The 27572-nt window shown below is 46.9% G+C and overlaps 1 protein-coding gene across 1 annotated transcript; it reads right to left on the bottom strand.

Moving 5' to 3' along the window:
* Positions 1-385: 385 nt before the first annotated feature.
* On the bottom strand, positions 386-27083 carry LOC307238101 (glycogen debranching enzyme-like). Its single transcript, XM_080010957.1, has 35 exons — positions 26968-27083; positions 25201-25361; positions 23498-23708; positions 22697-22866; positions 19963-20166; positions 17213-17394; positions 16864-16975; positions 16570-16696; positions 16112-16214; positions 15594-15691; positions 14590-14729; positions 14284-14471; positions 13951-14074; positions 13044-13207; positions 12798-12899; positions 12225-12380; positions 10359-10509; positions 8888-9012; positions 8531-8643; positions 8087-8221; positions 7556-7686; positions 7296-7432; positions 6945-7078; positions 6479-6654; positions 6175-6277; positions 5865-5988; positions 5536-5637; positions 5261-5372; positions 4858-4993; positions 4573-4685; positions 4210-4421; positions 3976-4073; positions 3792-3879; positions 3307-3440; positions 386-2670 (listed from the first exon to the last, which is right to left on the bottom strand). Exons 2-35 carry the CDS (start codon positions 25286-25288, stop codon positions 2553-2555), a joined length of 4611 nt encoding a protein of 1536 aa, XP_079867083.1. The 5' UTR covers positions 25289-25361; positions 26968-27083; the 3' UTR covers positions 386-2552.
* Positions 27084-27572: the final 489 nt, after the last annotated feature.

The following is a 27572-nucleotide window of genomic DNA, read 5'->3' as shown; positions in this document are numbered from 1 at the left end:
ACACACACACCTTAATGAAAGCCTCATATTATATCCAATCTTGTATCAATAACAGTGAATAAACTAGTTATTTAAAAGAATAAACACTAAGTCTCCAAAATTAAAGTTGTCATTATTATTATTATAGCTGAAATTTAGATGTTTCACTTTTAGTACTTGCATACACACACACACACACACACACACACACACACACACACACTTGGGTTTGTAGCATTTAAAGGATCGCGTTCGTCCTGTTTGCTCTTTGAAATAATAATCTTCAAACAGACCACTGAGATCTGTTCTCCGGTGCCACAGCGTAAAAATGTCCAAACTTCAACATTTCTTCTCGCCTGCTTGGATAAAAAAAAAAAAAAAAAAAAAGGGGGGAAAGGAATACTCAGAATGTTCACCGTTTATTTTCAACAGCAACAGACAGCACATACAAGCAACACAGATCAGCGGCAGCGTTCAGCCGTCACAACACGGGGCTCGACACCGGAACCTCTCAAAGCTACGGAAGACCAACGGGGTTGAAGCGGGGAGCCGCCGGACAGAACCGCAGCACGGCACTGTCAGCTCAGTCTAAAACCTAAACTAACCTGGCCACGGCAAAAAGAGGGGGGAAAAACAAAAAGGCCGAGGACCGTTCGGTTCGAGTCGACCGCCTCGGACAGAACGCTCCGCGAAGATATCGGGGCAAAGTTGGAAGGCTTGCGAGCGATGTGGGTCGGGGTCGAAGCGGGGAAAACAAACTGCGGTGTGATCCTCGCGTCTTATCTGGAGATCACAGTATCAACACTGTGAGGGGGTGGTGGTCGTCACACACACACACACACACACACACACACACACACACACACACACACACACACACACACACACACACACACACACACACACACACACACACACACACACACACACACACACACACACACACACACAACTGAACTGGAGCAACAGAACGGGACTTTCCATCACTCTCATGGTGACTGAGGTTCAGTTTCTTTGCCGTGTAATATAATTGGATTAGCGACGCCATAGCGACCAGTGACACTCAAAAACAGACTCCAAGCAGATTCTCGCCCGGCACTCGGCAGCGTCGGTAGAGGGGGCGTGAACCCAGCGGCCCAGCAATTAAACGTTTGAGACGGAGCGTCCCCCCCCCCCCCCCCCCGGCGGATGACTACGGCAGGGACTGAGGTGTCGGTCCGACTGCGGCGCGGCGTGCTTCAGAGAACCATGGCTCAGAAAGAAAAAAAAAAAAAAATTAAGCGGAAACGCCAGTCGGCGACCTTTGACCCACATCGCGTCCTGCGTGTTTGTGTTTGGAACGCCCGGTCGGTTTCAGCAGGTTGTTGTAAAGCTCGCAGAGGATGTGAGCCGTTCCCGAACAAAATACTTTTTATTTTATTTTTATTTTCATTTTTATTATTTTTTTTATTTTTTATAATCTATGAGGAACTCAGAGTAAGGTTCTAAAAGGCATTAGGTCCGTGTGAATAAGGGCACAGGGTGTCGGCAAAGCGGCTGGTACAATGCAGGGACAATGTAGGTTCACCGGCGGACGTGACGGTGGCGCGGTTCTCCCTCGCCGGTTAAAGGCGGCCGACCGGTTCGTCACTCTCATCGGGGAAACGGTCGGAGGTATGGTTAACACTGTGAGTGCGCTGGGTTCGAGAGACACTGAAAAACGTACCGACTGTGTTGTCATGAGGTCTTTAGCGGGGGTGCACAGCTCCAGTGCCGGGGGGGCTCACCGTTAGCAGGCATTCAGGACATTAGTCTCCGAGGGATAGTCGAACGTGTAAACACTGTGACAAAAACGGCGATATGACATTTGCATTCACAGTTCACAATCGCGGATCTGCGCGGCCAAACCGAAGGTGGGTGAGCCGGGTTACGGCAATTACGCCGCGGCTCCCGGTGTAGCATCAGGTTGGCGCGTAAAACACACACAAGCGATGGATTGAACGCGGAGGGAAACCAACAACAAAATGACGCACGGACCCACAGCAAGAGGTATCGCAGGAAGAGCAGGGGTGGAAAGTCTCGCCGGATTTAACAGTTTGTGTCATTTTTAAAACAGCCAGTCCCGTATCTTAATGTTTCATTTTCCAATTTGGTAAAACTAGGATGTTTTGTTTTTTTTACTTTCTAATCAATCAAGATGCTCTAAACGACTGGAATGGGCGTACACATCGAAACGTTTGGGCATTTTCGGAGACGTTTCACCCCTTGCCGGTAAACCAAATTTGCCCGCAAGGTCAATTAATTATCAGATCTACTCAAATCCCCATTGATCAGGAAGACCGCCCGATAAAAGCGTCAATCCACAGGAAGTGATGTCAGTCCCGCCATGAGAGCCGGAGGGGAGGGTCATCGTGGGAGTTTGACCCGATGACTAAAAGACCTTGACGAAGGCGAAAGGAGATGAACGCTCCTTCCTCCCTCGGGAGCTACGACAGGGAGTAGGTAGGGGTCAACTCTCGCCGTGACGCCAGGTGACGGGATGGTCGGAGGTCAGAGGTCACACAGGGCGTGGGGGCGGGTTGTCACAGAACCCTCTAGAGGTCGTGGAGGACCTCCAGCACGGTGGCCAGAGACCAGGCCTGGGTCTCACAGCTGAAGGGGCAGTACTGGCCGTTCTCATTGGTCAGCTCGGGCAGACCTTTCCACTGAGACCTGGGAAATGGAGGCGGGAAAGCGGTTGTTTTAAATCTCACATAAGAGAGCATAAAAATATAACCTTTAATTGCTGTTAGTGTTGGGATTGGCCTCACCAATTTAAAATGAGCATCATAATATGACATGATACAGTGAGACCCTTCACGGATTCTTATCGGTATCAATTCCTGTCAGTGGGCCGGCTTGCAGTACTGTCGGGGACCACTCGGGGGACGAGGCCCACGGGTTGAAAATCGCCCGACGAGATATTACAGTTGCAGGAAATACTAACGCCGCACAGCAAGCGAGGAATTCACATATTAAAAATATCAACAAATGGGTTGCCATGGTCGAGCAGCGAGGTCGTGTAGCGGCCAATTACTTTAAAAGGTTATGTTAAAAAGGTCTGCTGAAAGCTTTATGGTAAGACAAGCAGACAATAACTATCTGGGTCTCCAAAAGCACAGACATGTATTGAGCAAAGGAAGAACATGAAAGGTTTTTTTTCCAGGGACATCAAACACACGCTGACAGCGCTCGGGCGATTTGCAAGGGTTCATGAGTCAACAAATAAAGAGTGGCGCCTGGCGTTTCATCTTTAACTGAGATGATAAAGAATCTCTTCAGAGTCAGCAAAGATGGACATGGACCTACCTCTCGAGGTGGGTGTAGTGTTTGGAGAGGACATTTTTGACCAGGGTGACGGTTTGGGTGTAGGTCTCCTCACCCAGCTTCTTGGCAAAGTAGAGCTTAGCACGTAGGAAGTAGCCCACGGGCCACAACCACTCCTGCAATTGGGCGCATGCACACGCACACACACAGACACACAGACACACAGACACACACACACACACACACACACACACACACATTTTCATGGAATATTTCAAAAGAAAATGGTACATTTCGTTATTGATTTGTTTGATTAGTTATTGGTTTAATAATTTAGAGTAATGTGGTCCTCCATAATAAACCACCATAACATGTATATATATAATAGTTCATGGGGATCTACATACATTAGGGTGGCTAATACCTTTACACTAGATGTGGCAACAACAAACTGGCCTCTTTAAAACGGGGCAGTTCCATTCAACTGCACTCCCTCTCCCCACCAGCAGAGGCGCTGTTTGACTCACCGGTCCCTGGTGGTAGTTGAAGCCTCTGGCCAAGTTGTAATTGTCGTTGTCAAGAGCGTTATCATAGACGCCGGAGTACACCATGTCACTGTGGCAAAAGAGACAACATTTTGCGAAATAAATCGGAAATACTTGTACCATTTGAAAAGTAGCTGATGTGCGTGCGTATGTTAACATGTTTTACTCAGGGTCGAGGGTTTTCATCCCCAGTGGTCCCAGTAGTTTCGTCTGTGCGACTTCCAGAGCCTTCCACGCTCTCTCCGGTGTGAACAGCTCAGGAGCCTGAAAAACAACACGGTTAAGTTGGCCCTTGTGTACAGCGACAGGGCGGCCCGGGTGACCGATTTGTTGACCGATAAAATCGATCCATCGGGTCGAGATGTAACTTGCACGTGAGCCGATGTCTCGGTCTACCTACCACCACCATGGCAATGGTGAAGTTGGGTCTGAGCTGGTAGTCGCACCAGGGGCTGGAGGCCCCGTAGCTGTCCTTGTAGATGCCCTTCTTGTGCACCAGGTCGGGGTGCTTCTCCTTGGGGTCTTCGGGGTCCCCGGACACCCAGAAGCCTGCCTCGAAGGACTGCTGCATCTGGCTGTTCCACTGGGCGTAGGAGATGGACACCTCCTTACCTGGAGAACCAATTTAAAATATACATGACACCTCATTCACAGAAACCCATTCAACATCTCCGACGGTGAACTATGAGCTTTCTCTGACTGGCCTACTGTCTTTCTCCCTGTGTTCTTATGTGTGTGCTGGTGTTTGTGCGTGCATTCACACCATCTCTGTGTATTTTGGCTCCGCTGTAAGGGAACAGTCCTTTTTTATGGAGCTCCACCACCCAGCGAACGGTCGACTTGCTGAGGCCAACTATTTCTACTGCCGCTCCATCTCTGAATGGAGGAGGAGGGAGAGAGAGAGAGAGAGAGAGGGAGAGAGAGAGAGAGAGAGAAAGAGAGAGAGAGAGAGAGAGAGAGAGAGAGAGAGAATAAAGTTTGTTATTCGAGTCGGGTTGAGTAGCAAAGGAACAAATGACCACACCAAATGATCCTCATGCCCCCCCACCTCGGCGTTGCCGGCATGCCCTTGTTTCGAGCTCTGTCGCTCTCCCCCATCTTGTCCATCCAGGTCCCACAGTTGAATCGGTTTCCCCCGGTTACGAAACCCGTCTCCGGGTCAACCATGGCGGACACGTTGAAACCTGGGAGAGAGGTCAGAGTCAGGGTTCAAAGGTGAGGATTGAAGCCGACAAACATTCCTCCTCCCGCTGAACCTACTGTATTTCCACATTTATTTTCAAAGGGTGTAAACCACAGTCATTTTATTTTTTCGATAAAAACTTAACCCCCCCCCCCCCCCCCCCCCGCGCGCGGCCCCTCCACCGGGTGAACCTCCCTCCACAGATCTGGAACTGGATCTGGAAGTTCTACGGACGCAGCAGAGGGATCGCTGGCATCTGTCGCTCTACCTTCGTCTCTCATGTTCATGTCGATCTTGGCTCCCGCGTTTCTCTCCCTGAAGGAGATTCCGGCGAGGTGGCGCTGCAGGGCCTCCTGGATGACATCATACAGATGCTGCTCCTGGACGGACACACACACACACAAACACACACACACACACATACACATACACACAAACACAAACACACACTATTTTAAATGGTTGTATTTGTATCTATGGGTATTTATGGGTTTGTGTGTGTGTGTGTGTGTGTGTGTGTGTGTGTGTGTGTGTGTAACCTACCACCTCTCCAGGTTTGCAGGGTTCTGAGTCGTCGGTGGGGTACATGCGCGTGACGGGGCAACGCAAGATCTCCAGCCCCTGAGGCACATGGGTAACGTAGTCCTGAGAGGAAAAGTAGAACACATGATACACATCATGATACAACACATACAAGGAGGAATCCCTACGAATCCGCTCCTGAATATCCCGGTGTTTAAACCGCCGACAGGGTGAGATTCTACCACGGCCCCAACCACACTCTCAGACCCTCCATTTGCCAGAGTCATAGGTGGCAAACTGTAATTGTCCGATGGTAAAACTCTTCATTGTCAACATTTTCACCGTCTTACCTGGATGCACTGCAGCCACCACCACACGGCGTCGCGGCAGTTGTACCTGGCGCAGCGTCCCTCCCCCAGCAGGTTGGGGATCAAACCGTGGCGCAAGGTCCCCGCAAAGGCCAGGATGATGTTACTGCGGGGGAACAGGACGGGACGGAATCAGACGGTAGATATTATGACACCAGAGAGACACACACACACACACACACATACACGTACACGTACACATACACATACACATACACACACATACATACACACACACACACACACACACACACACACACATACACACACACACACACACACACACACACACCGAGCCTCAGTGTATCTTCCAGTCAGCAGCATCAGGCCTCTCAGAGCGATGAAGGTGTCTCTGCCCCAACAGCGGAAAATACCCGCTGAGAAATGAGGAAGACCTGGACGGAAGAGTTCAGTGGTCAACGTCTGTTAGATTTATCTGTTCATATCTTTCTATGCTGACACTGACAAAAACAAAAAATTCTGCGTTGGCATTGTGACGGTAAAATGTAAAAAAATAATAATAATAATTCCTGCAACGTGCGAACACGTAAAGCCTAACCAAATGAAGTGCGGGTGGTACGGCGCTGCGAGGCTACCTGCAGACAGCGAGACGCAGCACTGCTCCTTCTGACCGCTGACGGGACTCAGGCGGTACGGAACGTCGTCCATGTCCAAGGAGACCGGAGGGAGCGCGGGGAAGCGGCCGACGCCGCACATCTGCACCGAACCCAGCGCCAAGAGGCACACAAAGCTGGAACCGTTTTGGATGAAACTAGAAGAAGAAAAAAAAAAAAAAAAAAAAAAGCGCCGGGAATTGTGGCGCGATTAAGTACCAGCGTCTCACCGTAAACTCTAACAGACGATCCAGCGCAACCTGCAGTCAAAAATCTGCAGCGCCCCCTCGTGACACGTGAAAAAGGAAAATACATTTAAAAAGGGAAGCCTTAAAGTCTAAATAGCAAACAAATCGAACTGATGAACTACATATTTAAAGCAGGGTTGAGGGACGTAAGTTTTCATGATAAATTCATATGTAAAGACATCCCTGTTACACACTCCTACCTTGACATGAGTTTATATGTCGCATCCAGAGCCGTGGTGTAAGTCCCCACCAAGATGGCGTCAAAGTAGCAGGGGATGAGGTACCGTGGGATGTGTTTCAGGTAGTCAAACATGGCTGCCAACCACTGACCCACCTGCCGAGAGACACACAGCGCCAGACTGGTGACGGACAAATCCATTTCCTGATCAACGTGCAGTGTTCGCGCTCAAGAAGTGAACGCTGAGAGACAGCGATGACATTGAATATGTACTGAAATTATGAGCTGTCCTCCGGCGGACCAAGAGGTGAGAACCTCTGAGCGGCGGTGCATTGGTGATCTGACAGCAGGGGTTGCCACGTCAACACATTACCTGGGCCAGCGGTCCTTCCCGGTGTATCAGCCTGTTGGAGACGTAGTCTATCAGCCAGTCTCCCTGTCGGAGGTTGCCACAGAGCGGGTGTCCCAGGTCGTTGTTGGGACGCACGTCGGCCAGCACGGAAATCAGGCCTATGGAGATACAAGCCAAAACAACGCCGGAAGGAACTCTCACCCATCGGAAGCAAAGAAAGTATAAATTCGTTCTCGTCATTTGGAGACGCGGGTTTGGGGCCTAAACTCTGGGTGTGAGACCTTGCAGTCCGGCGTATTTGAGGGTCTCCCATCCAGGGATGCTGTAGCAGCCTCCGCCATCTTCTTGTTCCTCAGAGTCGCAGCGAAACAGGAGGATGTTCAGGTCCGCTAAGGTCAGCTTGGACATTATACTGTGGCCGGACACACACACACACACACACACACACACACACACACACACACACACACACACACACACACACACACACACACACACACACACACACACACACACACACACACACACACACACACACACACAATTTTTGGCAACAAAACATGCTATGAGAGGTTTGTTTATTATGATTGCTGTGGCACTGTGTGTGATGTAGGTACATGTAGATAATGTTAATGAGGTATTTGGGAGTTCATTAAAAAAAAAAAAAAAACGGGTTTGATTGGAGGTTTGATTACCAGGAAATTACCAGGAGATTTCTCGATCCCCAGCATCAGCGGTAAGTGGTAAGACATAGATAAGCTTTAAAGAATGTGTGTGTGTGTGTGTGTGTGTGTGTGTGTGTGTGTACTCACTGCGCTAGAGGTTTCTGCAGCGCTGGCGGTGTGTTTGTGTCCGTGATGCTGCCTTTTCGGTACTTGGGGCTGAACTGAGTCAGATAATACCTCAGAACCCCAACCAGCTGCTGAGCCTGAGGGTCCAAACTCACCCTGAGAGGCAGGGAGGGAGGGAGGGAGGAAGAGGGTGAGGGGGAGAGAGAGAGAGGTTACATAGACATTATCCTTTAATAAGCCTGGCTGTGTCGACAAAAAGGCTGATTTACTCTCGTCTGTGATGTCTGATGTCCTCATTATTTCTATGATTTCTGTGGGATGTTTCATTTTCATCTTTGTTGTTAAGTGTGTTTACACCTTGTGATGTCACACTTGACCTTGACTTGATGTGTGTGTGTGTGTGTGTGTGTGTGTGTGTGTGTGTGTGTGTGTGTGTGTGTGTGTGTGTGTGTGTGTGTGTGCTACCTGAAGGCGATGACGCTGCCCGGTGTCAGTTTCTGGAAGGTGATTTCCTGGACAAACTCAGATCGACCTTTGGAGGTGACTCCCGCCTGCTTCACCAAGGAGCTCTCCTCCAACTGCAGATCACACACACATCAGCTTTATCACACCTTTATTACTCCCCTTTTGATACTTAAGTGACGGTTAACTCCATTTATTACTCTTACAAACAGCAGGAACTGTATCATGGGCATTACTGTTGACAACTCTCGGGCTTTCCTTATTATAATGATGTAATTGTCACAATACATGAGAAAAAAAATAAACAAAAAAATATACAAGGAGACAATGAAAAGGATATATAGTGAGTATAATATTTACTGGTATATGCTCTTGTATTTCCACAGTGTACTCTGGCATGCCGTTGATATAACTGTCGTCTTTCTTGTAGCTCCCAGCACCCCGTTCCACAGTCCTCACCTCCAAAACCACTTCCTCGATCTTCCCTGGAGAGACAGTCAGATAATAATATTAATAATAATAATCATAATAATAGTAATAATAATGATAATGATAATAATAATAAGTTTAGTCAGTTTAGTCGTTTAGTCATCAGTTTAGTTGTTTTAGGTACGTATTACAATTTTCCTAGTTCTGTTAAACGCAGCACAAGCTACAAAAAGTGGCGTCTGCTTGTTTGGCGGTAAATCAGCTTGTTATTGGTATAACTCCCCGTGATGCCATGTGGGGCAACGATGACGTAATGTAATGAGTGACGTCATGACGTGGTGACGACTTTCTGTGATTATCTATAGTTTTCCAGGCCCCAGTTTTCCAGCGTGTTCTGAGTAGGTGAAACGCATCATGAACTCGCACAGTTTATATGTTACATCTTCCTCGAATCCCGCAAAGTAAGGAGGGACACGGCGCCGCATCTATCACGGGGTTAGATGCGAACAGAATGCCTATATTTACAAAAAGACCAAAAAAGATCAAATATCAATGGAAAAGCCCCGCCCACATCAAGCAGGTAAGACCATAAACAGGCACCTACACACGCACAGTTTGTAACAGCTACAGAGCGATGGAGTCCACCCTACGCAGCTCATACCGTGCGAATGGACGTTCGGAGCCACAACCTGCACATATATAACGAATTGGATTATGATGTAACAAGGCGTCCCACTCCACAAACTCAACTCACTCCACCACCCGACCAGAAGTTTGAGAACGATGGGGTGCGGGCGATGCTCGAACGTTACGCTACTTCCGGTCAGATTTCATGGGTTTTTTTCCTGCTCTGAATGCTGATCGATATGGATCAAACTTGAACTAGGAGATGTCTGAGGCGTCCTGGTTCTAACGAGACGTCAACCGTGTCCGTGGGTCCAGCGGTTGTAGTGTTTCAGACACTTTTAGCCCGAAAACTGCCAAGGAGAATAATAATAATAATAATAACAATATGAACAATACAATAGGGTTCCAGCTCTGCGGGCTCAACCCCTGATAATTCCCGCTTTAATCAAATTCAATGTTAAAGTGATAACTCCATGTAAATCCTGACGAAATCTATGGCGCAAACTACGCTGTAATAAATCTCACTAGTTCAAACCACTACTTACACTAACCCTGAAGTTCATCAAATTTGAAAAATTCGAAGCAGGAATCTCAATCTCAAAACATGTTTTTGTCCTTCCATGAACGTGTGTAAAGAGGACGGACGGACGGGTGGATGGATGGATGAATGGATGGATGGACGGACGGCCGATATATGGACGGATGGATGGATGGACGGACGTATATATGGATGGATGGATATATGGACGGACGGACTGATGGATGTTTCTCCTGCCTGGTATGAACATGGGCGGCACGTTGCTGGGGTACTGGTGCGTCTTGGGGTTCCAGAAGGCCGTGCGACACACCGCCACCACAGACTGGTGCGTGCTGGGAGAGTGACGCGTCACCGCCACGATGTCGGCGTCCACCTGATCCACGTACACCTGGACAGGAACAGGAAGTGATGCAACAGGATCAGCCATCTCAGCTTCTGCCTGTTTCAACATCCATGAATAGATTTTTTATTTTTTAACCATTTTGGATATTTAATGGGCTCCTGCTGCCGAATAATAAAACGAAACAAATAGAAGAGATTGTTAGACTTTCACAGGTGAATTAAACATTCCTTAGTGAAGTCAGAGGAGTCCACCCACAGCTGTGTCCCGTACACTGTAGACTCCTTGCTAAGGTTCCTGGCTGAGGTTTGCAGAAACTACTGGAAAACATCTGTGCATTAAAAAAAATTAAATAAAATAAAAAAAATAGACTCACTTCTTTTTTATTTTAAGTCTATAGCCTATAACTTCACATATTTGTAATAATCATCACTTTTTCAGTTACAAATATATTGTTAAGTTGAATAAATTATGTGAATTTTTTTGTATTCTTTATTCTCTTATTTGCATTATCTACTGTAGTGCAGTGTTACAGTAGACCTATTTACATTATCTACTTTAAACTACTACTGTAGTTTAAATATATAACATTTATTGTATAGCACATATTACATTCAATACCAGCATTTTGGTGGCCTTGCCTGAAAGATCCTTGCAAAAAAATGACAATGAGACTACTGTCCTGGACTTCCTTCGAAAATGGCAAACTTGCAAATCCCAGAATAAAAAGTCACCATCATTAGCCGAATTGATTCAATATATTTTGTTAAAAGAACATTAAAACGTCAACCATTTTGCTGCGGGGCCCCTATAATTCCTTCAAGGGCCACTAGGGGGAAGCGGACCCCTGTTTGGGAACCCCAGGGGTACTCTAAAAAGGAATTCCGAAGGACATTGGTTTGGTTTGGGACGGAAGAGGATTATGGCAACACAAAAAAAATAAAATAAAAGGTCCGGGTAACCGGCTCCCCAGCCCAGGGAGGGGGGCTCTGTCCCGGCTCCGTCAGCGGAGGGAAGGGAATCGAGTCCGACCGGGAGCAAAGACGTGGTGGTGGAAACTGAAACATAGGGGTGGTATTATTATTATTATTATTATTATTATTATTATTATTATTATTATTAGAGTGGCCCTAAAACTGTTCTGTCATTATAACTTCGACACTAAAACTGGTCATATTTAATTTCATAATTAAATATTTAATAATCATAGTTAAATTATTGTTTTGGTTAAGCCTCCAGGTTCTTTGATACAACCAATACTACTTTTTTTTTCGTAAAAAAAACCCAAAAACGTCCAACTTGTCTGCTGGTGGTTAAAGCTGAAAATAAGGTTTATAGACAAGCACTTAAAACGTGGTGCTGGACTCCTCGTCAGTATAGTGGTCAGTATGGATGGTATCCAACAATCGGCTGTTTATACAGGCTATGTCCCAAAATAACAATTATGCTGCCTACAATAACACAACAACACATAAATAAGAAAAAAAAAGTTTTAAAAATGTAACAATTTTGTCATGTAAAAATTTTAACAATGGAAAATTAACATAAAATTATCCTAAACAGCATGAATTTTAGTTCCTCCCTTGTATGAAGTTTCCAAACGTCAGCAGCGATCGACGTGTTGAAAAGCAGTGATCACTGGTGTAATTTGAGGTTGAATGAAATGACATTTGAAACGAAGGATGAGTTTCTCTGCTGTTTGAAGTCTGGAAACGTCAGGAATTAATAGTTTCGCATTAAAATTGACGCTATTCCGCTTCAACCTGTATGAAACCGTGTTCAGCCAGTTCTTGGTGCAGATGGTTCAGAGCGAGCTTCCCAGCGATGATGCCCGTCTGGGTGCAGGCCTCCCCCGCGGCGCTAGAGGCCGCGGCGGGGCTCCACCTCGCGTACAGACGCTCCTCCTTCACCACGGAGATCTGCACGGACGCACGGAGGACACACGGAGATGCAGAGCACATGCTTGGTCAATGTAGGCACCACACCAGGGTGCAAATATGAGGGAAAACACGCTTAGAATTTTTTAACTATATAATATGCGGCAATTATACATTTGACTTCCGTAATTGCCATTCATATGGAAACTGTCAATGCTATTGAAACTATTTTCAACACACAATTTGTCTATAATGCGCAATTGTGATGGTTATATTCCTGCCACCTTTCTCTAGGCTCTTCAAGGATGTGCATTGGTACTGTAAGTATTTGTTTGTGCATGTGTGTGTTACTATAACTTGTATTACTACATTGTGCACACGGTATATAATCATAGAAGTGTGATGGGATTCTGATTTTATTTGGTACCTGTTTGGACGTGTGTGTGACTCATCCTTTACCTGGTGAGGCACCAGCTCATCATATCCCCTGGTGGAGCCGGTAGCACAGCAGGCCATGGAGACAACAGCGGAACTGGGCAGAGAGTCCAACGCCGAGCGCAGCTGGAACATGTTTGAAAGGTTATAATTGGATTATAATTAGAATATTATGTGATTTTGAATTGACCAAGCGGAAGCCACCGACGTGTCGAGACGTGTGAAATTCCAGATGCTTTTTATCGCCGCCGGAGCGTGCGAACGCCTCACCTGTATGGGACACTCGTTGTCGTGGGTTATGTCCAGGAACATGGCGTGGGCGATGGAGGGCACCAGGGGCCGCAGGCTGGGCTGAACGAAGGCCCCCACGGGCTCCCCGCCGTAGCGGTACACCAGCCGTCCCTCTTCGTGGCTGTCGCCAGCCGACATGGCCTCTACGCAGGGGTTGGAGGAGAAGGAGCTGGATGAAGTTGAGTTGTGTGTGTCTGTTTGTACGTTGTCTTTGTACGTGTATATCTATATTTATATATGAGTGTGTGTGTGTGTGTCCACAGTTCATAAAGCATTTGACCATATACCTCGTATTAAGGACGTTATGCCTAGCTTGGTAACAAAGACGTTGTCCAGTTCCTCGCTGCCGGTAAACAGCTCAGCCACCACATACAGGTTAGGACACACGCTCCTGGCCACGTCCAGCATGAACTGGCCAATCACAGCACAGCAACACAGCAAGACCCCGCCCCCCCGTCACAGCGCAGCCAATCAGAGGAGAGGCGGCGAAACATAGAGGGACAGCGGAAGGCATAAAGAAGAGCAGAGGAGAGCGACAGGTAGATAGACGGGCGATCAGGGTGAGGTAGAAGTGGAAAATAAAAAGTGTAGGGGATGAGAGTGAAGAAGGGCATGACAGAGGGAAGAAGAAGAAGAAGAAGAAAAGAAGAAGAGGGAGAGAAAGCAGGGGATGAGCGACACCCCAAACCACAACGTGCGGTCACAGAGAGAGAGAGAGAGAGAGAGAGAGAGAGAGACGGAGAGAGAGAGACAGAGAGAGAGAGAGAGAGAGGCGGCGTTTGGGTGCAGGGAGGCAAAATGCAGTGATGGGGATGAGGGGGGAGAAAAAAGAAAACAGGACTTTAGTTCACTCGTTATCTGTGCACGCTTCCCGACGTGCATGTACCTCGTATAAGGCTGGTGATTCCCAGTCGGTTAACGAACACGTTGTCAATTAGCTCGCTGCCCGTGAACAGCTCGGCTATCACATACAAGTTGGGCCTGGCCGCCCTGGCAGCGTCGAGCATGGCCTGGACGCGCAGCCCGGCGTCGCCGGCGCAGACCACAGGGGGAGCAGCGGAGAGACCGTACATCAGTCACTTCAGCCACTGAATTGCCCGCGTGCACGAAACGTGCCGCACCAATACACGTGCCCTGCATTTACAACACAGCCTGTTCCGGCACCAGATATTACTCCGCCGGGCGACGCCCGCGGGATCATTCTGCGACGCGGACGTACCTCGGCCACGTGTAGAGGGGTCGAGTGGCAGTTGTCCAGCCTGATCCCGTGGAAGTGCTTGGCCGTGATCTCCGTGTATTTCTGCATGTGGGCCCACAGGTAGGGGCAGTCCTGGGGCCCGTCGCCGTAGCGGAGTTTCACGCTGTCCCCCCAGCAGATGAGCTCCCGCCTCAAGTACACGTTGGAGCCTGCACACAAAGAGGGTGGGGTGGCGGGGGTGGGGGGGGGGGGGTCGGGGGCGTGAGGTCACAACCCTTCGGACTCGACTGCCAAGCCCGCGTGGACGCGTCCGGACTTTTTACTCACCGGGTTCGGCAAAGTTGCGCAGCGGGTCGTCGGCCATCACCCAGCCGTTGTGCGCCAGGAAGTGGCGCATCTTCTCGGGGCGGTCCAACATCTGCATCTCCTGCTCCAGGGTCATCTCCTCGCACGTGAAGGTGAAGTACCTGCGACGGACGGAACAAAAAAAAAAAAAAAACCCCACCGACGGCCACACCGGTGAGTCGGGGGTTTCTCCGGAGCGGGTTCCCCTGGAGAGTCGCGGTTTCCCTCCCGAGGGTCAGATCTCACAGTCATTTCTAAATGTCTCTTTTTTTTTTTTCCTCTCTCTTTATCACAATCTGCTGCGCAAAGCTAATGGAGGAATAACTCCCTCAACTCCTCTGACGGTGACTTGACCGACAGCAGAAAAACACTCTTTACTCTCTTCGTTTGGCTTTGTGTTCATCCAACCAAAGGTGCTTTTGGTCCCAAACAGGGGTCGTATAGTTTGCTGTTGTGAAATGAATCCGACATTGATACACCGTACGGCTTAACTGCATTTTAACACACTCAGCATTAGGCAAAACATGTTGTCATGTTGGCCAGACCATAATGTACACACACAAGCGACTGCTTCGGTTCGCTCTTAATGCCAGAGCTACACCCTCCCTCCCATCAAGCATTGGTGGTTCAGTGGTAGAATTCTCGCCTGCCACGCGGGAGGCCCGGGTTCGATTCCCGGCCAATGCATCATCCTTTTCCTTTCCCTTTTTCCTTCTCTTTGCCGGGGACACCGGCTCAGCGTGATGGTACGGTCCACTTTAGGGGGGACTGAAATCCTATTACAAGATTCTTCCGCACATAAAAATGGGAAATAAATTGTAATATTTCCCGTTGCAGGTAAGAAGGACATACAAATGTTTCCACGCCGCTGTTGTCTTGACCTCTTTTTGGGGGAGTCCAAGTCTGAAAATAGTCTGCTCCCGCCCTCCATCTCTGCCTCCATCCTCTCTGCACCTTGTCTCCATCCATGACTCTGTCTGTCTTACCTGGTAACCAGCGGGTTCTTCCTGCTCACGGGGCCCAGTTTAGGGCCATGGTCAGCCAGCCGCTCATACACGACATTTCCCACAATGCAGTTGGCAGCCTGCGGACGGAAGGGGGACAACGTTGTCGCAAACGGTCAGCGGGTGGAATAGCGACACGAACAAACACGAATTAAAATAAGACAAACAAACAAACTATAAAATAAAAGTGTTAATATTAAGAAAATAATAATAATAATAAGAAGAAAAACAGCAACCTGAAAGTAGCCTGGAAAAGCAGTTTTGCTTGAGTTCTTGGCTAATGGCTAAGGGTCGCTCATGTGTTTAACAGCAGTAGTTATTTGGGAACCGATTTGTGCTGTTATGGTGTTCTCATGGCTGCCACAGTCCAATGCGTCGCCGTAATCCCACCTTCTGTAGAATGCCGCGCTGCCGACAATACACTTATTCCCCTAACGCTGTTTTATCATTCAGCACGGGATGATGACTTTTTCACGCTTATGCTTCACACGCAGCGCTACCTGCTCCTGATGCTGGTGCACGATGTGGTACTGCTCTCCGTTCATCTCATTCAGCCTCTGCTTCAGGGAATCGCAGCACTCCTCGATGTGCTGCGGGGAGGAGCTGGAGGGACGTGGACTACGGTTATGGTCTGTTTTGTGTACTTTCGGTTGTTTTTGGGGGCGTCAAATGATAGAGTGGGAAAAAAATAAATAAATCACACACTAACACGGGACATTTATCACTCTAGTCTCGAACTGTCATGTCCAAATAACTTCATTATTTAGAAGTGTTTCTTTTGAATGAACGTTACTTTATGTTTTTAAAAGTAAACCAAGGCGAAAAGAGACATTTCTAGTGCATCAGAGATAAATCTCAATTAAGTCGACGATATGATCTTTTACGGGGACATTTGTGTATTTTTTAAATAAAGTAAAACGAAAAATAAACACTGTCATGACACGGCCGCACGTCTCACCTTCGAGGGACAAAAGTCTCCAGGGCAGAATCCATGTCCACCGTGTTACCATAGCGACGGTAGCTGGTGTCCTGGATGATCTTCAGGCCCTTTTTACCCGCACTCTTATTACGGTCTGGCTTAGTGCCTTAAGATGTACAGAGAAATGTACGAGAGAACGCGCATGCACACGCGCACACACACACGCGCACACACACGCACACACACACACACGCACACAATATTAATTTGTGTTGGATTTCTTTCCAACGGTTATAAAGTAATGCTCTGGGGCCTCTGCGCAGCCCTCCTCACCCTCCTTCAGCAGGACTCTGAACTGCTCCACGGCGTTGCTCACGTTGACCTGGAAGAACTCCCACAATCTGATCTGAGGATACACGTCCTGCCACAGCACGCTGCGGATGGCCTGCAAAAAAAAAACAAAAAACAAACAAACACACCGCGACGTGTGAGGATTACAGTCCCGGCGGTTGCGAGGGATCTTTCATTCCAGTGCAGAGGGAGTATAAACCCCAACGCTTCTCTGTCCGCTCCGTCTCAAATATTAGGGTCGGTTTTTACCTCATATTGGACAGCCTGGTTTTGAAAGCCATATTTGCCACCCCCCCATGCAGTAACGGGGGGAGGCCGTGTGTGAACTCACGTTCAGGTGAGTCTCGTTGGTTATATCCGCGGGCAGGCCTTTCGCGGCGTAGCGACCATCGGCCACTCTGGTGGTCAGGTGCCAGATCGCTCGGTCCAGCACCCAGGCCGGACGCAGGTGAGGGGAGTTCACCAGGTTGTAACCACATTCCGGATGCTGCTTTATCCAGAGGCTGTTGGCGGCTGAATAGGGCGAGAGGGCGGTGAAAGAGAGGAAAGGACCTGAAAAGCCACTTGGTTTTCCATCGGTCAAAGTATCTTCCCTCACAATAACACTTTAGAATTCTTATAGGATTACTATAGTATTCTAGAGTAAATTCCATTGTATGTTGTGGTCTCTGTGGAATGCCTGCCCTATAGTACTGTTTAAAGTATTGCTGTAGGATCATAAAGTACATGCTTGTGAAAATCCAACAGGAACTTATATGAAATATCCATAAGAATCTTATAGGAGCCAATAGACAATAATTTCTAATGATTTTTTTTTTTACCATCTCATGTTTGTAGAAATGATGACGTATAGTGGCTAAAATGTTGGAGGTGTTTAGCATGACTTTCACCTTAGTCACAAATACAGTAATATGCAGCCTAGAACGTAATTTGGTCTTGTGGTTTGATGTCTAAAGTTCATAAATCAGCTTTTTGCTTTGGTGGAGGATGCAGTCATTTTGATGGACCACGTTTGCTGCAGCTCCTGTAAATATAATAACATTTTTTAATTTGATCTATTCCTAGGCGACAGGACGAGCCAGCCAGCCAAAGCAGTCAACGAGGCCATGAGTAGAGTCACCCGGTCGGGTGAAGGTCAGTCGGTATCTAGAATGGCGTTAACCTTTAGATCAGGTTCATGACTGTCTGACCTTTTTGAGAGGGGAAGAAGAGAAGGGGAGACATAGAGGGTGAAAGCTCTAGCTCAGGGCTTTTCAATAATAATCATTCCCTCATTAATATACATTACTTTAAATCCTTTCCTTCAATAGAAAAGTTCTGTTTTATAAACTTTAACCCAACAACCTTGTGAGCTAGCTGCTTCAGTTTGTTACAGATTTCAAATAGTGTGTCCAAACATCATTCTGCAAAAAATGCTCTAATGTAGATTTTAACCCTTGAGCCTGATTTTAGGGTGTAAAGACAACCTGACGCCCAGAGGTTGAATACATTCTATCAGTTTGTTTCTGCAGCTTTTACCCTTTTGCACTTGTTAATCAACCTCTGAAGGTGTTCTGTGGTATCTGGCACCAAGACGTTAGCAGCAGATCCTTTAAGTCCTGGAAGTTGTGAGGTGGGGCCCCCATGGATCGGGCTTGTTGTTCCAGCACATCCCATAGTTGTTCCAGCACATCCCATAGATGCTCCATCGGACCGGACCCTAACCCCACCCATCCACATGATGTAGAAGAAAAGGTGATTCATCAGACTGGGCCACCTTCTACCATTGCTCCATGGTCCAGTTCTGAGGCTCACGTAGGTGCTGAGGTGCATGTAGGTGCTTTGGGTGGTGGACAGGGGTCAACATGGACACTGTGAGCTCCCATACGCAGCAAGCTGCCATGCACTGTGTGTTCTACACCTTTCTATCATAGCAACATTCACTTTTTCACCACTTTGTGCTACAGTAGTTCTTCTGTGGGATTGAACCAGACGGGCTAGACTTCGCTCCCCACGTGCATCAATGACCCTGTTACCGGTTCACCGGTCGTCCTTCCTTGGACCACTTTTGGTAGGTACTAACCACTGCAGAGCGGGAACAGGCCACAAGAGCTGTGCTTGTGGAGATGCTCTGACCCAGTCGTCCAGCATCACAATGTGCTCCTTGTCAAAGTGGCTCAGATCCTTACGCTGCTTCAACACATCAACTTCAAGGACTGACTGTTTACTTGCTGCCTAATATATCCCACCCCTTGACAGGTGCCATTGGAACCAAATGATCAATGTTATTCACTTCACCTTTCAGTGCTTTTGATGTTGTGGCTGATCGGTGTACAGGTACACAGTATCCTCAGTTATTAACCAAGCGTTTTCTACCCTGGAAATCCAAGTTTCTTTGCTCAACCAGTCTTCTCAAGAATTCTCACTGAGCATCTGTTGCACTGCTATCACTCTCTGCTTCGCCCTCTATGTTTCCCTGTTGTTCCCCTTGAGAGCGGGCAGCCCTGGTCCACTGGCGCGAAGCCAACCGGGCTGGAGTGGCCTGTTTATTCATGCAGACAGCGCTGAGACGGCTGAGGCTGCTTCCTTGTTTAGCAGGCCTCTCACACACAGCCCACAGCTTACAATGTGTGTGTGTGTGTGTGTGTGTGTGTGTGTGTGTGTGTGTGTGTGTGTGTGTGTGTGTGTGTGTGTGTGTGTGTGTGGGCTATCAATTAACATTTTCAGTTCTGGTACCATAACTAATAATTCAATTTCAATACCGGTTCCGAAACAATACTCTTTGATAACAATTTTCTTTTTTTAATACCAGAAACACAGAATTTCAAGGGCTCTCCTTTAAGATAAAAACACCTCTGCACATCTTCATGATCACAGTGTAGGAAGAACACACACAGATGACTATCACCACTGAGCCTGCATTGTACCACACACACACACACACACACACACACACACACACACACACACACACACACACACACACACACACACACACACACACACACACACACACACACACACACACACACACACACACACACACACACACACACTTTTGGTCTACATCAGTGATGCCCGCATGTGGACACACTCACTTACCGGTGTGATTGTACACCACGTCGGTAATGCATAGCATGTTCCATTCTTTCTTCATCCTCTCCACCAGCGCCCCCAAATCCTTCCAGCTGTAGCTCCGCCCCTTAGGGCTGAACTCGGGGTTCAAGCTCAGCTGGTCGGCCAACGAGTAGCAAGACCTGGACTCCCCCAGGGTCTGCAGGGGGGTGAAGTGCACCATGTTGTACCCTGGCAGGGAGACAAGAGGACGGGCTCAGGAGAGAACATCTGCACATGCTCAGACGACGGGTGACTGTGGGGGGTACACCTGGTAACCCCAGACAGAACTGCGGCGTGCTGGAGCAAAAAATAGGCGGCTAGATCAAACGCAAAAGGATCTGCGTACTAACAAGGCCCCAATTAAAGGGATTTATTTTGCGATTGTGACGTTTCTGGCAGAGGAGCGTCAGTCTTCTGACTCGATGAACAGTCTTCCCAAGACCCGGTCATTGTGCAGAGCTTTTGTTTGTTTAAACTTCCAAAAGATGAACATTTCAGAACATACACTACTCACAAAAAGTTAGGGATATTTGGCTTTCGGGTGAAATTTATGGAAAATGTAAAAAGTTCATGCTACAGTGATATTATATCATGAAAGTAGGGCATTTAAGCAGAAGCATGCAATGGTGATTTCCTCATCTCAAACAATTGATTGAAACAAAAGCCAACAATAGCGGTGGGTTTACCACAACAAAAAAAGTCAATGTCTCAATAACTTGTCATGTGCCCTTGAGCATCAATTACAGCTTGACAACGACGTCTCATACTGTTCACAAGTCGACTTATTGTCTGCTGAGGCCTGGCCCCCCACTCTTCTTGAAGGGCGGCCCTCAGGTCATTGAGGTTCTGGGGCACAGAGTTACGAGCCTCTACACGGCAACTCAGCTGATCCCATAGTTTTTCTGTGGGATTCAGGTCTGGAGAAAGTGCAGGCCACTCCATTTGAGGTGCCCCAGTCTCCAGCAGCCGTTCCCTAATGATGCCACTTCCATGAGCTGGAGCCTTGTCGTCCATGAAGATGAAATGAGGCCTGTGTTGTTCATGCAGGGGCACAATGACTGGATTAATGATGTTATTCAGGTAGTGTGGGCTTGTCACTGTACCATTCACAAAGTGTAGGGCAGTTCTGTATTGACTAGACACACCTGCCCACACTGTAACACCACCACCACCAAAGGCTCGTCTGGTGACAACAGTGGCTGATGCGTAGCGCTCTCCTTGACGTCTCCAACATCGTTGGCGGCCATCATTTCTGCTCAACGTGAATCAACTTTCATCAGAGAACAGCACTGAGGCCCATTGGTCCCTCCTCCAGCCTAAATGCTCCCTGGCCCGTGCAAGACGATGATGCCTGTGCCTGGGGGTGTGGTCAGGTAGCCTTGCAGGTCGTCTAGCACGCAGACCACGCTGATGTAAATGGTTTTGAATGGTCTGACGTGACACTTGGTGCCTCTCACCTCCCTTAAATGTGCCTGGAGTTGAGTGGCATCATCATCCGGTTCCACAGAGCACTGTTCACAATGAAGCGCTCATCAGTGTGGGATGTGGCCAAAGGACGTCCACTTCTATGCCTTTCTGTGACTCTTCCAGTCTCTGTATCTCTGTTGGAACCTGCTGATGACACTCTAAGCTCAGTGGCCACTTCCCTCTGACAACATCCTGTTTGAAGCCTCGCAAATGCGAGGTACTGTTGATCAGTTGTTAGGTGTCGTCTTGGTCTCATGATGTCAAAATGTGAACAGCATGATGAAGAGGACTTTAAATACCAATTCTAATTGAACCAGGAAATGTACTGGTCCATTCATGGATCAAACACCTGTTGTGAATTTTGCCGTTCATCTCCTTGTTAGAGAGCAGCAAGTTGTGCAAAAAGTACGGAAACATTGAACAGTTGGACATGTGCATTCAAAAGTTTATAGAAGGTCAAATTAAGTTCACCTGTAAAGGTTATAGTGCATTTTATGTTCATCCTGAAATTTCACCCTAAAGCCGAATATCCCTTACTTTTTGTGAGTAGCGTATGTTGGGTGCTGATTTCAAAATCCAAACTTTTTCAGACACTATCTCCGCTTTTCTAGAATCACTGGTGATTCTCATCAATACATGATGACTCAAACATACATTGGCATTGAAATGCAGCGCTCACATTAAATGACTCCATGAGGGGAACAGGAGCAATTGGGAAACAAGGTAATGAGTTTTCTTATTTCCGCCAAGACCAAGTTCTTGGGTGGAGGACACCGAATCCAATGCCGATTCAAGACGGAGAAGGAAACTTTTCAATTCTAGGTCCAAATCAAGACCAATGGGGCTGACTCTCGAGTAAAGACTGAGCCCAGAACAGTACAAGTGAAATTCAGTGACAACAATTACAGTATCTACACCTTTTGGCCTTATAAAAAAAATAAAAAGGAAAAGAAAATAAACTCATAGGCCATTTAATTTTCCTCCTTCGATATAGAAAAAGGTTCCAAATTCTTGGCTCCACTGGCCTTGAACTTGAGTCCACACTGTGAAAGACCGGGTCAAGTCTAAATCGAGTTGTTGTCAGGTCCCAAACAGGACGCAGCAGACAATCTAGACCTACAGTGCTCCCTCCTCCCTCCTCCCTCCTCCCTCCTCCCTGCTCCCTGCTCCCTGCTCCCTGCTCCCTGCTCCCTGCTCCCTGCTCCCTGCTCCCTGCTCCCTGCTCCCTGCTCCCTGCTCCCTGCTCCCTTACCGGACTCCTTGGCGACCCTCAGCCGGTCGGGCCAGTCGTCCAGGCGTCCCAAACACTTGGACAGGTAGGTTTGGATGGTGATACAGTCCAACGGGAGGACATGGTCGTCTGCTCCCACACGGAGTACAGGGTCGACGACAATGTATCCACCGCCGGAGCGGTTTGTGTTCCTACGAAGAAATGAATAAAATAATATTACATATTTGTCGAAGTGTCGTTTTATGTCAATCTATCTTTTCTCCACCGACAATAACCTGATAACTGTAAAGCAAGTATAGGTAAGACCCAGGTATAATACACTACCTCTGAAAAATGACATATCAAAATGAAAATACTGACATATTCAAAGATGAGTCGGAAACAGTATCAGAATCAAATGCATTTGCCAAACATATTCGCACATTCAACAAATTTGAATTTTATATCTCATATCTTTTACTTCAGTTCACTCTCACTGACAACCCCAAATGTGGACATTTTCTGTGTGTACTTTTACTATTTTTTGTAAAAAAAATAATTTCGTAAATATTTCTAAAACTGTTATATTCTCTTTTTAACCTCATAGGAGTCCATTTCAGCCATTTTCTTAGTCACTTTAACTTTACTGTCTAGCTTTTCTTGATCTTTAACTTTTTATTTTGTTTTTACTGTTGAGAATTTACACAAAGATTAGGTTTTTTTGTCATAAAATGACACTGTTGAAGTTGGGTCAAGTAAGCACTGTGCAGGGACCTTTTATATTCACAGAAATAAAAAAAATAAAACCATTCCTAGAAAAGTGAATTGTGCCGCCTGCCTCACCCATGTCCGAAGTAGAACTGGAAGGACCCGGCTGTCTTGAGGTCCAGGAAGCAAAACTTGTCGGAGTCGTCCTCCCTTCCCGTCGGGTTATTCCACTCCAGGACCCGGAAGGCGTCGCGCTGGAACCTCTGCCCGCTGGCTGGGTAGTTGGTGTGAACCGTCACCCTCCTGCCCTGGAGACTGGACCCCAGGCGGAACTGGAGCTCAAAGCCTGGAGAGGAGAGACGTTTTAGGAACGCTCCTTTATGTCTCACGCCAAAAACACAGTGTGGAGTCGTGTGAATGTCAACAAAATATAATGGATTCATTATTTAATGTTTTGACAGGTATGGCTTCACTTGTACACGCCTTTTTTTTTTTTATAGTAAAAACTGATTTTCTCTAAATAACACGCACACGACGGCTATTTGGGAAACATGAATGAAAATATAAGCAAACTTTCCCTAGGTAAAACAAAACTTTATTTAAACTGCCACAGAAACAAACATATTAATATTGTATGTTATTAAATCACTCTATGACCCATAAACATATAATCAAACAAACATCCGAGGATGATTTTCAGTACTTCTGCCTGAAACAGAACTACTTTCCACAGAATGAAAAGCAATCGCTATCAATTCATAACGTTTTTTCAGGAAAAGCAGTGTCCTTCCACTGTCATACAACGGAAAATTCCGCACTCACTCTAAAATATAAGTTTCAAAAGATACAAAGTGCAAATAAAAACATAAACAAAATAAACAAATATACTTTTCATCCACTAACCAGCTAAAAAACTTGGTCGGTCACAACATTAGCGATCAATCAGAAGAATTGCCAGTTTTACTGCCTCCTTCTTGTCCATGACATGCACGTTTATATTTAGGATCCTTTATAAGAGCCCATTAATCCCTCTCAGGTTCAGAGCTCCGTGCAGTAAATGTCAAATGGCACTAATTCCTCTCTTCTCTGTTTCTCCCTCAACCAGAACCCGGCACCAGCCCCACAAAGAAACTCGGAGCAGACACAACCGGCTCCAACTCTAATTCCATTCTCTGCCAAATTTGAGGTCAAACTCAAGGGCTTACTGACCGATTACTTGCTATTACTATTTCCTTATTGAAACAGTATCGGTCACATCAATAATCTCCCGTTAATGTCCCATGTCTTTCCTTTCCAACTGATCAATCTCCAGATCGGTCGTTGTGTCGTCTGAACAAACCTTTGTTTTTTGTTTTTAGTTTTTAGTTTGATGTATAAAAAAGGGTTAAAGGATCAAGGCACCAATATTTCATGTACCACTTTTTCCAATTGGCTACTTCGGGATACTTAGTACTCACACAGACGATGACATTTTAAGTTTGTCAAGATAACAATGATAGAAATAAATGACCTGTTTTGAGAATCCTGCCAGTTTATGAGGTGGAAAGCGGCAAACGCACTACAGATCTATGAAATACCTCGTGGACAGTTTCGAAGTGTACTCTGCAGCCTTTATCGGGTATTTTACCCTCTCTAGTCTATTAACAAGAACTGCAAATCGTAGCATATGGTGAATATTACCATAAACCATTTCGGTTGGAAAACCGGAACTTGATGCGACTATATCATGTTACATTGATATTGGGTCATCAGAGCATTTTTACAAGCGCCAGCAGGAACACATGAGCACAGGACCGGACAGGGGTCGCTCATAAGCCTTACGTTTAAATAATTATTACCTTGCTCTAGCCTGAACAGAGTCCTCTCGAGGTTCTCCTTGTCGTTGAGCAGCAGAACCCGGATCTGCTTCATGTGTTGGGGCAACATCTCGAAAGGTCTCTTCAAAACGCCCTCTCTCTCTCTCTGACACACACAAGCACCCAAACACACAAAGCCCCTCCTTTCAAGAGAAGCACAGATCGACAGACATTTGTAGCTTTTTACTCATACGACAGTAGGATAATACAACCAAATCATTATCGACACTACAGGCTAAAGGGAGACATTTGGGAGAAACTACCGGGGCTACGATCCTATTTGTCGATCCTATTTCATACGGTTGTTTCATTAAGCTCCCGGCCTGATTTAGGAAAACAGTTTTGATGTATATTCATTGACGTTGCGGCCAACCGAGCATTTGGGTCTCCAGAACACCTGTCATTCCCGTGGGGTTGGGATGAATGAGGTTCTACTGTACTGCGTTCGAGCTTCAACACACACAATAACGACTGAGGGTTTGCAAAATGTCTTTTGCTCAGAGAGTGTATCGGTCCGCTCTGTCCAAACAAACCACGGCGAACGAACCGCCGGGCTAAAGTTCATGTCCAGAGGTATTAAGGCGAATGACATGCCCTTTTTTTTTTTTTTTTGCATTTTGGGGATGTTTGGAAATGAGTTTTCTGGATCTTAAGCAGAAGTGAAAAATGTCATCACCCACCCCACCCCCTCCCCTCCCCTAGTGGCGATGTCTAAAAACCTCAAGAAAAAAAGAGATAATCTTCCATTCATTGGTCCTCCTTAAATACATTACCCTCTATCGATCTGATGACTTGAATGACTTCCTCTTAAAAACGGATGATGTTGTTTCTATGAAAAACCCTTTTAGTCAAATAAATAGCACTTTATAAATAAATGCAGTGGAAAGTAAGATATTTCAGAATTGATCTCAAGACGACTTATATCTTCACCTGTCTTAAGGGATTTTAGCATCGACTGAAGAGAACATCACTTAAAATTGACAACACAAAAACAATACAGAATACAGCGGTTTTCTCTCGAAAAAAGGGAACATTGCGCTGTCGGCCAAGGGGACAACTTTGTTAAAACCGCGGCTGCGGTGTTGTAACTGCAACACCGGCTTACACAACCACAACACAAACACCAGGTAGCAGCACTTCTGTGTTACTTGCAGCGCGGCCAGTACCGCCGCACACACTGTCATTTAAATACAGTTTGGCCAGTTGATGTCACATTTCCTCGGGGAAGATTTGACGACGGAAGAACGGCGAGGCTACACTGGCGTGTGCAAGCCTTCGGGAAGTGTCACACAAGTTGACATTACGGTCCAAATAAGGCCGGGCCGCGTTCTCCCGGCTCCGCGGCGCAAAACACGTGCGGAACTTCGCGCAGTTTGCGCGGCGTGTCGATAACTTACTGAGGGAGGGGCAAGGTCACACATTCAGTCCTTAATGTCAGGCGGTCTATAAATAAAACTTCAGCGACCCCGGCGCACCGAGACCGACGGACAGAAGGGGGGATGGCACTGAATAATGAACGTCAGTGGCCGTCGCCTTGTAACGGAAAGCATCGAAGTACAGAATATATTTCATATATAAAATAACAAATATGTCGGAAATGTCCGACCGACGCAAAAGACAACAACAACAACAACAACAACAACAACTCAGCACGCGCAGACTGCGCGGAAACCTGTTTCATAACCAAACACTGATACCACGAATGCACTGGTGGCGAACAACACACGCGGGGCGCTGCTTTATAATCACCTGTCAGTTGTGTCTTGTGTCTGTCACAGGGTGGACGCTCCGCGACACACACACACACACACGCGCGCGCAGCACGCACACACGCACACGCTTGTTATTCCCCTGCCGCTCGGACGGTGGAGGGGGCGTGGCGCGTTCCGCCGACGTCACTACTGAGGGCTGGGAGAAACCGGAAGTGGGGCAAAGCGGAGGGGTAGCGCCGGGGACGCCCGTGTTAAAAAGCCGAATTTTCAACGCCTTCATGCGGTTGTGTTTTTTTGTTTTTATTGTTTATCAAACCGCATAAGATGTTTTTTTGGTTTGTTTTTACTGACATACTTGTCCGTAACCGTTGATAAAGCATCGCATGACCTTGAAAAAGTGACTTCATTCAGAGGAACGTAGTTCTAAAAAAGCTGTTGTGGCATGATTACGGCGTCAGAGTTTAACGCGCTTAGAAATAAGGTTGTATAGCTACTGATTTGTTGGCGAAATCTTCAGTTGACGTGATATAATAATCCTATTTTATTTAGACAAATGTAACGCCAAAAAACTTGCATATTGAACTAAATAAATAACTTAAACGTTGTGGGGAACAGGTCTGTGACGACGCATTGCGGTTTTGT

The sequence above is a fragment of the Zeus faber genome, assembly GCF_960531495.2.
Source record: "Zeus faber genome assembly, chromosome: 12".
Lineage (NCBI taxonomy): Eukaryota > Metazoa > Chordata > Actinopteri > Zeiformes > Zeidae > Zeus > Zeus faber.
This window is presented reverse-complemented; position numbering and strand designations above follow the sequence as displayed.